The sequence below is a fragment of the Conger conger genome, chromosome 19, assembly GCF_963514075.1.
Source record: "Conger conger chromosome 19, fConCon1.1, whole genome shotgun sequence".
NCBI lineage: Eukaryota > Metazoa > Chordata > Actinopteri > Anguilliformes > Congridae > Conger > Conger conger.
In genome coordinates, this window is record NC_083778.1 from 13,142,952 (window position 1) to 13,156,674 (window position 13,723).

Here is a 13,723-nt window from a genome sequence, read left to right on the forward strand (position 1 = left end):
CGGTGACTTTTCATTTAAGCGCATCACTTTTAATTTACGCACAATGTAATCATAATCATAATAATTACGTGACATTACATTATTGGCATTTGGCAGACGCTCTTATCCAGAGCGACGTACAGTTGATTAGGCTAAGCGGGAGACAATCCTCCCCTGGAGCAATGCAGGGTTAAGGGCCCAACGGCTGTGCAGATCTTATTGTGGCTACACCGGGGATTGAACCACCGACCTTGCGTGTCCCAGATATGTACCTTAACCACTACACTTCACTAATATGGAATATGTTTTTTTTCCAGATTCAGTTGACCTCTTCTGGGCATCCATGGTAATATAATAGTTGTGTATTCATCACATATTTCAATTTTACAAAATGACCAAGATTTTAGACCGGCCATTTCGCTGCAGCCAGTAGGTGCTGGTGTCGGACAGGCATATCACAAGGCTTCGATACGTGCCGGGGTGGGGGGTCCTCACACGTTTGGGGGGGGGGGTTGTTATTATCATCATTGGGGAGCTTGTGATAGTTTCTGTATGTGAAAAGATGAATGGGAACTTTCCCATAATTCAGCTGGCCGAGTTACAACATTCCTTCCGGGCCACCACAGAGTATTTGCGTCACCAAAGTTCCTCTTTCCCTCGCCCCGGAGAGGTATAAAAGGAGGTGCGAAAACCTCTGGAGACTATACCTCTTCCCTCACTTCAGAAGACTGACAGTCACTGGTGACCAGGAGATTAAAAAAACAGACAGGAGCCTGTGACCACAGACAGACGGACAGACAGACAAACCGACAAGAAGCTCGTTCGCCAGTCACCTGAGAGACGCACACCGAAGAAAAACCTCAATTTTAAAGATGCCTGAGAACAGCGAGCTCATTCACTCCTACAAAGGTGTCCCCTTCCCCACCAGAGTGTCCATCAACCAGCTCAATTCCCTGGATGCCTTCGAGGCCAGAGAGGACGACCTGCTGCTGGTCTCCTACCCCAAATCAGGTAAATACCCTCCTTACCGACGCACTCCAATCGCATTACATTGCATTTCACAGCATTTGTTGTTGCAATAGATTCTTCCCTGTTTGCCGTGCTTGAGCAAAATGTCCAGTGTTGGTGCAACTCTAGCAGAGTAACTTCGAGAAGAGTTGATTTAACATTGAATAGTTCATAGCATTTGACATTTGACATTTGTTGTTTCAGTAGATCCCTCACTGTATCTTGTAAAAAAAAAAGAGAAAAAAAATGCTTTCGTAAAATGTCCAGTGCAACTTCTAACAGAGTAACTTCGAGATGAGTTGATTTAGCACTGCACATTGTACCGCCTGACTTCGATCCTCTCGAGGCGGCCATTTTGTAAAGAAAGCCCCCCTGCGCTTGCTCCTCTAGGCACTCACTGGCTGGTGGAGATCCTGAAGAACTTGTACCACTGCACCTCCGGTCAGGTGACCATCGCCCCTCCCCTGGAGTTCCAGGACCCCTCCAAAATCTGCGAGCTGCGGAACCTTCCGGGCCCCAGGGTCATCCCCACGCACCTGCCCCAGAACATGGTGCCCCGGCAGGTCCGGAGCAAGGACTGCAAGGTGAGCCTCGCCGTAGTGCGGTCACGCGGAGGAGCAATGAGAGTCAGTGCACACGGGTGGAGTCAGTGCAGGGAGGCGGGGGAGATCTAGCCAATCTAGGTCGTCGGTGGTTGTCGTTGAAAAAGTTTTTTAAAAAACTAAACCACTGGACTGAAAGATGGACTGAAATACACCCACAGGATGTGGTCGGATAGCATTAACCTGCTGCTTTTAGCATGCACCTGAATACACTTCTTTGCAAGATCGCTAAGGGTGTGAGTGCATTGCCATACAGTGCCAGCGCAAAGCAGTGGTGTTGAGATTAATGAAAGGCAAAATGTTCATTACATTTCTGGCAAAAATAAAAGCTTTCTTTAAAAATACATTTCCAAGCCTGCTGGCTTTAATGATTTAATTAGCCCTAACATTTACGCCACCTCAAATTTTAGCTACATTTCATGATATTGTTCATGATATGTCCCACTGTGATCTAATCTATGAGACAACCAGTGTTGGTGTGTACAGCCAATTATAGCTCATTTAGCCAGGGTAATTGGTGGAAACAAAGACCTGTAGACACTGGAATTGCTCACCCCTGGGCTAGAATGTCATGATATTTCACTCTGTCGTACCTGCTTTTAAAGAATGCATTCTGTTACTGTCTGGTGTCCAGGTGATCTACGTGATCAGGAATCCTAAGGACACTGCCGTGTCCATGTTTCACTACTACCAGCAGAACCCCCACCTCCCCACCGTGCACAAGTGGAGCACCTTTCTGGACCTGTTCCTCAAAGGAGAAGGTGTGTACTGCTATGAGGAGACCCTCAAATACTCTAAATCGGACAGCAAACCACAAATACAGAAATTAATTCCATAATAGTATGAAAATTATGACAAATTTAAAGCTGTAAATGTAGACCAATGCTTTGCAGACCTGTGTCAAAATCAAATACATAATTGTTTTGGATTCTCATACTTATTCTAAAACATAATTATGTGCTTGATTGATCTTGCCTGGTGCCGTGGTGCCCTTTTCATAGGTTCCAGTACACCAGACTCAGTAGTTAGGGTACTTAGTTTAGGAAAATATCTGAATCTAAAACAATGATGTATTTGACTTAGGCCTGATGCTATGCTGTGTACAATATGCATGAAGTCAAGATGGTGGTTTTAAGCAGGCTCTTTCTTGCAGTGGTGTACGGCTCCTGGATTGATCATCTCCTCAGCTGGGAGAGGGCAGAAACCAATGAGAATACACTCTTTGTGTACTACGAGTCACTGAAAAAGGTACGCTTGTTCATGTACTTGGCTCAACATGAAGCACTGAATATTAAGCATTGAGGTTACCACTGAAGTGATAAATTATTCATGAATAAACTTATCTGTGCTCAAATTCAGTGTTGGCTCCAGTGGAAGGTCAACCGCAGTGTATAGTGTTCAAGAACTCAGATATAAGAATAAGAACTGAAAGCTAAAAAAATCTTTGCTCTCTCAGGATCTGCCCAAGTACGTGCAAGAGATCAGCTCCTTCCTGGGGCTGAGCGTGACCGAGGAGCAGGCGCGGGAGGTGGCCAAGAGGTCCTCCTTCCGGGAGATGAAGGAGCGTGTGGAGAGGGAGAAGCAGAGGGAGAGGCCCGACCCCACCAACACCGTGTGTGCCCTGACATCCGACAGGAAGCTCATCTTCAGGAAAGGTACGGTGTCATCATTCAGCGCCGTCACGTGCCATCATTCTGCATCATCACGTGTCATCATTCAGGGCCCTCACGTAGATTTTTTTACATTTTATTATTTAATTATTATTATTTTAATTTTCATGAATGACCTCCCTTTACAACATTTCTCAACCAGGCACAGCATAATATTGAGAGATTTCCTTGCTTTAGCATGCTCATAATTCAGCAATATCTCTTCATGTGAAATTTGTCTTTGCATAATTAATTATCTCTAAAAAAAAATAATAATAATAATAAATAATTAACTTCAGCTGGATTTTTAAAAGTGTTTTTCATTTGTTTCCACTCAGGAGCCGTGGGGGACTGGAAGAACCACTTCACTGCGGAGCAGAACGCCACGTTTGAAACACTACTGCAGGATAAAATCAACTCCAGCGAGCTGGCCAGCTGCGTGGAGTATGAATGCTAGCGCGTCGTGAAATGACAGCAGAAATATGCTATATAAACTAACACCTCACATATAGTGTGTCGGCTTAGATGTGAACACTTCAAGCTGTAAACACTGGGTTTTATCAATCAGTGTATATTTAAGTGTCCTTGTATACTTAACAGGTGTGTGCGCAAAGATATTTTGTTTCCTGAAATGATCTGCAGCATAGTTTTTTTTCATCATTAAATGAAATATTGGCTCTGGAGCCGAGTAAAAATGGCACTAGTGTTGTTCGCATATTGAACACGAGGTGGCAGCATTTGCACATAGATCACGTCTCTCTAAATCCGACAAACTACCGCCACAAGTCTTGCTTCCTTCAAACAGCGCCACCGCTGTTGCTATGTACATATTCCATTTCTTATTCCATTACTGTACGCAATTTACGTGATTATTTATTTATTATTGTTTTTCCTTTGTTTTGCGTTCGAGTCTTTCATTTCAATAGCAATATTCAATTGTGTTTTTATCAGTACTGTATTGTGCATGCGAGTGATTTAGTTATGGGGTAGTCGGCTACAATGTGCCTGCACCATACGATGACTGAATAAAAATGATCTTATATTTTCATTGGTCTTATCAGTTGGGTTGTTGAAGGTGGCTCCACACTGGGAACACTGATCTGATCTGATCTCTGATCTTTTTATAACACATTGGAATTTTTTCGACCAAAACTTACAGTTTTTAAGATTGCACTACCAGATTTCATTATCCTTAACTACCCTCTTGGTGTTAATTTACTCAAATCTCTCCATCTTAAAAAATAATGCCAGCATCGGTGGCATTAAACTGCAAAAACACAATAAAACTGAACCGATCCCCGGTGTAGCCACAATAAGATCCGCAGAGTCGCTGGGCCTTTGAGCAAGGCCCTTAACCCTGCATTGCTCCAGGGAGGGATTGTCTCCTGATTAGTCTAATCAGCTGGAAGTCGCTTTGGATAAGAGCGCCAGCCAAATGACATGTAATGAAATGTAATGTAATGTATAGTAATGAAACAAGCAGTGGTGTAAAATCCAGGTTCAGAAAGTAAAAGTCCTCCCCGGTATTTTGTTCCAGTCGCCCGGTTTGGCAAATTGGTGGAGCTGATGAGTGCAGATCAGCTGGCTGAGGTCATGGGTGGAAGAAACACATGGACCGGACTTTTACTTTCTGAACCTGGACTTTCAACTTCTGGAAATAAGTGCTTCTGGAGTGCAAGGTCAGCATACAAACACAAAATGGAGGCTTAATTACAGAAATGTGTCATCAATGGTTAGATATGATTTATTATATTTCTTGAATTTTAAATGTTAACTTAGTGGGGACCTCAAAATTAAATCTAAATTCACTTTAGCTTATTTAGCAATGGACAGTGAAGCTAAATGAATGTAACGAATTAGCTAAGTTAAATGTGAATGTCCAACTAAGTTAACGTTTAAGATTCAGGAAATATAGTTGGCTAGGTAAGCAGTGTTTGGATAGTTAACTTTGGTCACTTTTGCTCTTGTTTGTTTGTTTGTTTGTTCAAAAAAAAAAAAAAAAAAAAAAAAAAAATGGCCCTTGTCCTTATCTTTGTTGTACAGGTAGCAGTTGAAATTGTACTTACCTCTAGGGTCTTTCAGCGAACTTATCCCTGGTTATGGGCATGCACTTTGTTGTACGTCGCTCTGGATAAGAGCGTCTGCCAAATGCCAATAATGTAATGTAATGTAAAATATTATTCATCGAAACTTATTGAGCCCAGCAGCAAGCGGCTGGTGCCAAATCAAGTCTGCAGCAAACGCTGATGACACCTTTCCGTAATGAAGCCACCCTTTTGCGATTGTATGCCGCACAACAGAGGCACTTGTTTTTGTATCTGTATTTGTCTGGCAGTTCAGAGGTATTCATTCTATAGTCCCTATTTCCCTTATGTTGCGTTTTCTTTTTGTTTTGCCTTTCCACCTCAGCATGACATGTTTTTTGTTTTTGTGTTATTATTTTTGTTTTTGTGTTTTGCACTTTCTGTCATCGCCTCCTTTCCTGTCTGAGAAACCACCTTCGCTCCCAAACTTAGCTGTTATAGCCGGAAGGCGAGTCACAGTACTCAAAATTCATCCTCCTTTCCTCTGCTTGTCTCCTCCCCATACACTAAAGAATATCTGTAGTATTTGGACACACCCAAGTATTAACCCACCTACAACTTGCGACAAACTTGGGTTGTTTACTAAATTATGGGGACCTATATAGAGTTTATAGAGTTATTGTATTATTAAACATTGTTGCTTCGAGATAATGCAGTATATTTATAAAATGCCTTGCTGTAAAATATATGTACACTTTCCAGTTCGTAGGCTACATATATTTGCCAATTATAGCCTAATTGTCACTGTTAAATGTGCTCAGTACTGTTGCACTTTCGTCTGTTGCAACGTCGTCTGTTGCACGCATTTAGCAATCAAAAAACAATGTACACGTTATGCATTCAAAGTAAATTCAAAGCTATGGTAACTTGCAATCGTGATCATAAAATAATATTTAAATAATCCGTCAAAATCCGACGGAGCACGACAACTGCACATGCGAAAACAACGCCTCTCTGTTCGTGGCGAAGCCCGCCGAAAAGATTTACCAGTGCGCAAGTGTAGGAAATAGAAGCCACGCCCTCGCATTTTCCACTTTTCCAGGACCGGGGGACCTGTGCATACACGACGTGGCTTAATATTATAAAGATAAGAAACATTCACAGACCATCACGCAGAAAAAGCACTAACATGGGGGAAATTAGACTACCGAGGCACATGTTCCTGTGGAGCATGTCTGTTATTTACTTGTTTGCTTTCGTATCCCTTTACGTCCAGATACCGGGTAAGAGGTTTATTCCAAAAAATTTTGCTGGGTGGTTTGTTAGCTGATTCCCGAGCTGTTGCAACGTTGTAGCTAGCAAATTTGTCTGTGCAAGGAAGTTTTACAGGTGACGTGGGATCCTGCAGATAGCTTTTCGATGGTTAAGCAGATGGTTAAGCACGCAGGCAATAAATAAATCACTTTGCTTGCCAGTGAGCGCAACATGGAAACATTGTGGGCAGCGTGGTCCATTTTAGGAGTGTGTAGCGATAATGGCTGTCCATCACTGAAGTATCATTTAACTTTTAAACAATCTTTTAAAGCGTTTCTTCAAGCGACTACACTTTACCAAACGTTACGCTTCGCAAGGACCACACATCTGTGAAGGGTATGATGCGTGAAGTGTTCATTGTAGATGCGGGCTTTAAAGCAAGAGTTATGAAGCATCTTCCTGTACGCAGACCGCGTTCATTTATGAGAGTAATGAATTTGTCTCCTGTAGGGGACACGAGTCGTTGGTCTTAGTCTCAAGGACCATATAGCTTATTCTTCTCTGCTGGACCGACACCGAAAGGGACATTCAATAGAAATTATATATTTGAAAATATTTTCACTTCAACATGTTTGTTTATTTTGATTGATATGATACCCTTGTATTATGTCAAAAAATAAAATACTTAAAACTTAATAAGTTTCCCTTTGAGTAAAACTGAACTTCAGGAATCTCGGTGTTTCTTACTGCTACCCTTGTGGCAGTGTGGAGTGAATTCTGCCAACAGGAAGTCGTCAGAGTACCAGAAGTGCAGAACCTGCCAAGAAACTCAGCTTTGTGCATTACTGTATGCGTCTGATTATTTGTACAGTTCATAGGACAAAACACTGCTACTTTTTGGTTATTCATTAACGTTTATCTGTAAGATACTGCCAGATTGCTTGATCTGGGGAAACGTCATCGTGACCTGAACCACGTTTTCCTGCCGTTCCTCAGGCATGCGTTGAGAGAACCAGAGATTTGAGCAGAACTGGTCTAAGGAGCTGTGGCCTGAAATCGTTCCTCTGTGGCAGGAAGCTTCCCCAGGAACTCCTCCTCCTCCCTGTCTTCGGCTTGGAGGGCTGCCCGTTAGCAGCCGTTTTTTTCATTGCGAAACGAGATCATAAGCGTCGGGTTCCTTTCATGCCGATTTCAGTGGCAAATTAATTCATGGAGGTTGTCTACTCGACGAGGTGAAGAGTTGGTCCACTTGAGCTGCTCTTTTGTATGTTTTTATAATTAAGGGACAAATCCTAAGTCATGTTACGAGGAGAGCTGGGGCACTCGGAACCGTTGGAGGCCGTTTTAAATGTAAAGGATTGGGGACAGTGAACCTCCAGAAGCTCTACTCTCCAGACCTTCGCCCAAGTCCCCCCCGATGTTCCACATGACCTTGCAGTCGGATCATCAACCAACCATTATGTAGCCTATTTTCCTTTCCCTTTACGTCCAGATAGCGGCGAAGAGGTTTATTCCAAATTTTTGCTGGTTGTTTGTTAGCTGACTCCCGAGCAGTTGCAAGGTTGTAGCTCGCAAATTTCCTTTTGCAAGGAAGTTTTACAGGTGAAATAGGGATCATGCTGATAGCCCATTTCCTACTAAATAATTACTAAATAAGTTTCTGTTCAAGTACAGTGTTTGGGATGACGTATATGAATATATACTTCAAGTAGTCCAGTATACAGCAGACCTTTATTTTTTTTATTTTTTTTAACCTAATTAGTCAGTTGATTGCACTACTTTTTGCTGTATGTAATTTTCAGGAATAAATATGCTGTGATTGAATTGCAGCCTTGCATGGAGGCTGGGGCAGAGATTGTGTAAGAGATTATGGCTGTGCGTTCGGCCCGTTGTACCGTATAGATTCAGCCGATTCACTGATCCTTAAATAATCCCTCCACATGCCGTAAAGGTCACTAAATCTTTCTGGAGTGAAGCTCAAGCATTCCTCTTGCAAGTTGCCTTTCACCTCAGTTTAAGAGAGTGAAAACAAAGTTTGGCTGTAGTACGCTCTGTAGTGATCCCTTCGACAACACAGTCACTCTGCCGGCAATGCACCGACAGTATCCATGTGCAATAAACACTGCTTTCATTTAAAAAAAAAAAAATCTCAGCCTTTCAGCCAACCGGCCTTTAACCGATTGTGTGTCGAAATTGTGAGCTTCCCCCCCCCCCATTGACGGTCTGCCCTTCGTCACTGTAGCTTTTGTACGCTGTGAAACCGGGCTCTCAGAAACCGTCGCTACAATGGGACGTGCAGTCGGGCATTCTGTAAACCTCCCCCCCCGTGTCTGCCTAGGTCTCTATGGAAACGAGGGGATCCTGCCGGTGCGCTGGCAGATGCACTACGACGACGAGACGCCACTGCTGGAGCAGCTGCAGGGCGCCCCCACCCTGCTCTGGCTGGCCCCGTGGCTGGGTCTGGACACCCAGCAGGCCATGGAGCTGCTCTGCCTGCTGGGGGTGCTGCTCGCCTTCGGGGCCTTGGTGCTGGAGGCCCTGAGGGGCAGCCTGGTGTTCCTGTGTCTGTGGGCCCTCTACCTCTCCCTCTATCAGGTGTGTGTGTGTCTCGGTATGTGTCTGTGTGTGTGTGTGTGTGTGTCCTCTACCTCTCCCTCTATCAGGTGTGTGTCTGTGTCTGTGTCTGTGTCTGTGTCTGTGTCTGTGTCTGTGTCTGTGTCTGTGTCTGTGTCTGTGTGCGCCCCACGCCCTGCCACCCCGAAATCTTAAATTGGTGTTCCTGTGCGTGTGCGTGTGCTTTACCTCTCCCTCTATCAGGTGTGCATGCGTCCGTTTGTGTGTGTGTGTGCACACGTGTGTGTGTGTGTGTGTGGCCCCCCTCGGCACTCTAAACATCTCAATGCTGAACACGTCTCTGCTTGATCGTTGTCTCGCAGGCTGCCGGGGGCAACCATAAAAATGCTTCAAGCAAAGTCTTCTCTTGGTTTGCGTGTCATCCTGTCGGTTTAAACAAACTAAACTTGCCAAATTTAATTAATGATAGACATGCAGTGTGCAGAAAAGATCATCAGGGTATGGATCATTAGACACAGAGAAGTAATTATCGTTGTGTTTATATTAATTTGCCAGGGAGAAATACAGAATTTTTTTTTTTTATTATTATTATTTTTTTTAATATATACGGAGAGTGGTCACTGTGTGGAATGGCTTGCCAGTGCATGTAGTGGAGGCGGAAACACTGGGGGGTTTTCAAGACCAGGCTTGATACGGTGTTAGATACTATTTAGCTTTTAGGCAAACTAGGCAATAGGTACACTTAGGGGTAGGAAAAAGCAAGCATTACTGGGCTGAATGACCTGTTCTCGACATTACCTTCTGTTATGTTATGATATGTTATGTTATATTAAATAGCCCCCTAGTAACAGTCTGGTTCCCTTGGAGGTTTTTGTTGTGGTTTGGATCTGTGATGAATTTCAGTGTGTGACACATCATGAGAAAAGGGAAATGGAAAAAAAAGCTGTGCAACAGGTCATGTGACGCAGGTCTGCGAAGCCGTTAAGGGAAAACGCTCAGGCCAACAATGCTGGCAGTGGGCCAGAGCGATCCAGGGTTAAGTGAGGGAAGAGTGGGGGAGGATATCCACATTCTGTGCCTGTTGCCCTGCCCCGGGCTTAGTGTGGATAGAGACACACACACACACACACACACACACACACGTATGTATCAGACTGGCCCGCTTTGGTGCTTTGTTCGCACTTGTGTTTTTGTCTCGTTCAGGTATTCTCAAATTCCTTCCCACTCTCTCACAAAAGGAAATGTAACGATATGTACACACGAACGTGCATTCTGGTCTTTCGCGACACACCTAACATTATTCTCCGTTTTCAGGTTGGTCAAGTCTTCCTCTACTTCCAGTGGTAAGTTGAAATGTTTCCCCTTTTCCATTAAATGACACCTTGGGCCCAAATATTAAGCAACGATTTAGTCCAATCGTGTGTGTCCAGTGAGTGCAGACAAAATGACATACTCATGTTGCATTGCATCATGGGCAGACGTCTTATCCAGAGCGACGTACAAGAAGTCGTCCAGTGTTCGCAACGTAGCCTAGTTATATTACCGGTGACCATCACTAACCTTTGGTCATTTAATTTATCTCTCTCTTTGCCATGAAGGGCATTTGCAAAGCAAATATTCCCACACAAAACGTGTGTGAATTGGATTATGGAGTAGGAGCCTCAGTACCAGAAGACTTTTACATTTGTATTTGTATTTGTCTCGGTACTGCAGTTCCTCAAAGCTGTAGATGTCTCGGTATGGTAGTCCCAGACTTGGCCCATCTACCTTGTGTACTGGACTTCTGTTCATGGCCTTAAAACCGGTCATTTATGAATTGTACCTTAATCTGGCGTGTTCGGTTGTTTGTCGTACGACCTTGACATGCAGGGTTTTGTACGTCTCTTTGGATAAAAGTGTCGGCTTTAATGGAGATAAACACAATTCATGCCGCAGTTCAGGCTCCCGATGTGTTGTTCTCGCGAATTCAGGGTGTGTTATTGAAAAGCTGGAAAAGTCATATCCTGCCAATGTAGAAAAGCAGGTCTGGTGAAATTTGTGTGTGTGTTTAGGGACAGCCTCCTGCTGGAGACCGGGTTCCTGGCCATCCTGGTGGCTCCCCTGGGCCTGCTCTGCGGGAGGTCGGCGTCCAGGCACCACGACAGCCTGACCTTCTGGCTGCTGCGCTGGCTCCTGTTCCGCCTGATGTTCGCCTCGGGCGTGGTCAAGCTGACCAGCCGCTGCCCCACCTGGTGGGGCCTGACAGGTGGGCCCTTACCTGCTGCTCACCTGCTGCTCACCTGCAGCTCTCCTGCTGCTCTCCTGCTGCTCAGCTGATGCTCTCCTGCTGCTCACCTGCTGCTCACCTGCAGCTCTCCTGCTGCTCACCTGCTGCTCACCTGCAGCTCACCTGCAGCTCACCTGCTGATCTCCTGCTGATCACCTGTTGCTCTCCTGTTGCTCTCCTGCTGCTCTCCTGCTGATCTCCTGCTGCTCTTCTGCTGCTCTCCTGCTGTTCTCCTGCTGCTCTCCTGCAGCTCACCAGCTGCTCACCTGCTGATCTCCTGCTGCTCACCTGCAGCTCACCTGCAGCTCTCCTGCTGCTCACCTGCAGCTCACCTGCAGCTCTCCTGCTGCTCACCTGCTGGGCTCATATGAAAATGGTGGTCTGAAGGGAGATGAGGTTAATGCAGTCTTGCAGGCATTTGGTGATGAAGAGGGAATGAAATTTGGATATTGCACCCGATCCCAACCAGCAGCTCCTTCTCTATTGTGTAACAGCTCAGGTCTGATGCGTTATTGCATAATTTCTGTTCCCTTTGTGCCAGAAGGATATTGGGTTTGAAGCCTCTTTTAACGGTGTGCGTGTGTGATTGCTTCCATTCATACTTGTGTGTAAGCATGCCCGTATGTGTTCTTGCATGTGTGTGGTTGTTTTCACATGTGTGTTCATTAGTGCGTTTAGTTTGCGCATGTCTGTGTGTTTTCTGAATGTACATGCCTGTGTTTTGTACTTGTGTTGTGTGCGTTTGTCCATGGGTTTGTATTTGTGTGTTTCTACGTTTGTACGTTTTGTGTTTGTGTGTCTGCTTGCTTTTGTTTGTGTTTGTCGGTGTGTGTTTCAACATGTTTGTGTTTGTACATGGGTTTGTATGTGTGTGTGTTTGTATTTGTGTGTTTTTATGTTCGTGTGTGTGTGTGTGTGTGTGTATGTGTGTGTGTGTTTATACCTGTCCGTCCTCCCTCAGCGGTGACCTACCACTACGAGACGCAGTGCATCCCCACCCCTCTGGCCTGGTTCGCCCACCAGCTGCCCGTGTGGGTGCAGAAGCTCAGTGTGGTCGGCACCTTCGTCATCGAGATCGCCGTCCCCTTCCTCTTCTTCGCCCCGATCAGGCGGCTGCGTCTGACGGCCTTCTACCTGCAGGTGTGTGACGCACCTGTTAGATAAAGCCCAGTCAAACATCAAACAACCAACTTTGTACGAGGCCAAATGGGACGTGACTGTTTTAGGTTCATTACAAAAAAAATTTTTTTTAAATAAAGCATGTACTGTCCTGTTTTAGAACGTCGGCTAGCGTTTCCTAAACTGGCCGTGTCGAGTCCCGTCTCAAGTTGACTGTCAAGTTGACACAACTCAAGTCACTGCAGACAGTGGTCTGGTTTTAGAACATAGGGCTACTAATAGACAAAACCTGTCATCTGAACCAATCACAAAGCACTTCACTAGAATTGCGGCCAGTAGACGGACGTTATTTACGAAGCTAGATTCTTTTTAGCTAATGTTGTGTTGCGAAAAAACACGGTACCAAACAGTAAATACAAAGTTAATGTTAGCTTGCTGAACTCAGTACAAATATAAAGGTCACTAGAACAAACAAATCATCAAACGAGTGGAGTCGTTGTTATGGCAACATTTGTTTATTTGTTTACTTGGCACTTTGGTGTGGGCTGCCTGGTTTTTACTTGGATGTTCTGGGCTTCCCCCCCCGCCTCGTTGCGAGTCCACTGGACCCGCTCCAGAGCTGAGCAAGCGGGGGGGGCTTTGTGATAATAACCTTGGCTCTCTCTCGCTCTTCGTTTCCAGGTTCTTCTCCAGGTGTGCATCATCCTCACGGGAAACTACAACTTCTTCAACCTGCTCACCCTCGCGCTGTGCTTCTCGCTGCTCGACGACGACGCGGTCGGCTCCTGGCTCGGACGCGGCAAGCGGAAGAAGGCCAAAAGTAACGGCGAAACCTCCCCTTTGTTTCAAACTAATCTGCGACGAATGGGCTTGACCTTTGCCCCTCTCCATGTCTCGTGTGTGCGAGTGGGAGCATGTGGGTGCAAACTGTTCAGGGTGGTTCTTGTAGTTGTGTAAAAATGTCCTGTAACGCACGGTAAGGTCCGTGCAAAGGCCACCAATTCTGCTGGCCATGTCCGAAAGGACACGATTTCCCTCTCGCCTCAGTGTCACGCCCTAAATGTGTGATTCAGTACCGAACATTCTAATGCCGGTGATGTCACAATTGCGGTTGAAACGGCGTTCTTCAACGCTGACTTGGAAAAAGCATTCTGGAGAACCTGCTCTTCCAGGGGGGTAAAACACTGCAGGCCTGAATGGACAGGCACAGGGCACACCCTCCAGCATTTACTGCCAGAATGATGGGGG

At 45.2% G+C, this 13,723-nt stretch overlaps 2 protein-coding genes across 4 annotated transcripts in view; both read left to right on the plus strand.

Moving 5' to 3' along the window:
• Positions 1-698: 698 nt before the first annotated feature.
• LOC133119362 (sulfotransferase 6B1-like) lies at positions 699-4,286 on the plus strand. The gene is made up of 6 exons (XM_061229902.1): positions 699-990; positions 1,378-1,571; positions 2,224-2,350; positions 2,743-2,837; positions 3,046-3,244; positions 3,577-4,286. Exons 1-6 carry the CDS (start codon positions 852-854, stop codon positions 3,693-3,695), a joined length of 873 nt encoding a protein of 290 aa, XP_061085886.1. The 5' UTR covers positions 699-851; the 3' UTR covers positions 3,696-4,286.
• A 2,037-nt stretch (positions 4,287-6,323) lies between these two features.
• Positions 6,324-13,723, plus strand: part of LOC133118885 (lipase maturation factor 2-like) — a 15,430-nt gene continuing 8,030 nt past the window's right edge. For all 3 annotated transcript variants that reach the window (XM_061229151.1, XM_061229152.1, XM_061229153.1), the window contains exons 1-6: positions 6,324-6,545; positions 8,855-9,111; positions 10,405-10,433; positions 11,142-11,335; positions 12,318-12,496; positions 13,157-13,295. In XM_061229151.1, the coding sequence (XP_061085135.1) occupies positions 6,452-6,545; positions 8,855-9,111; positions 10,405-10,433; positions 11,142-11,335; positions 12,318-12,496; positions 13,157-13,295 (892 nt within the window). In that variant the 5' untranslated portion in view covers positions 6,324-6,451. The remainder of the gene's footprint in view (positions 6,546-8,854; positions 9,112-10,404; positions 10,434-11,141; positions 11,336-12,317; positions 12,497-13,156; positions 13,296-13,723) is intronic.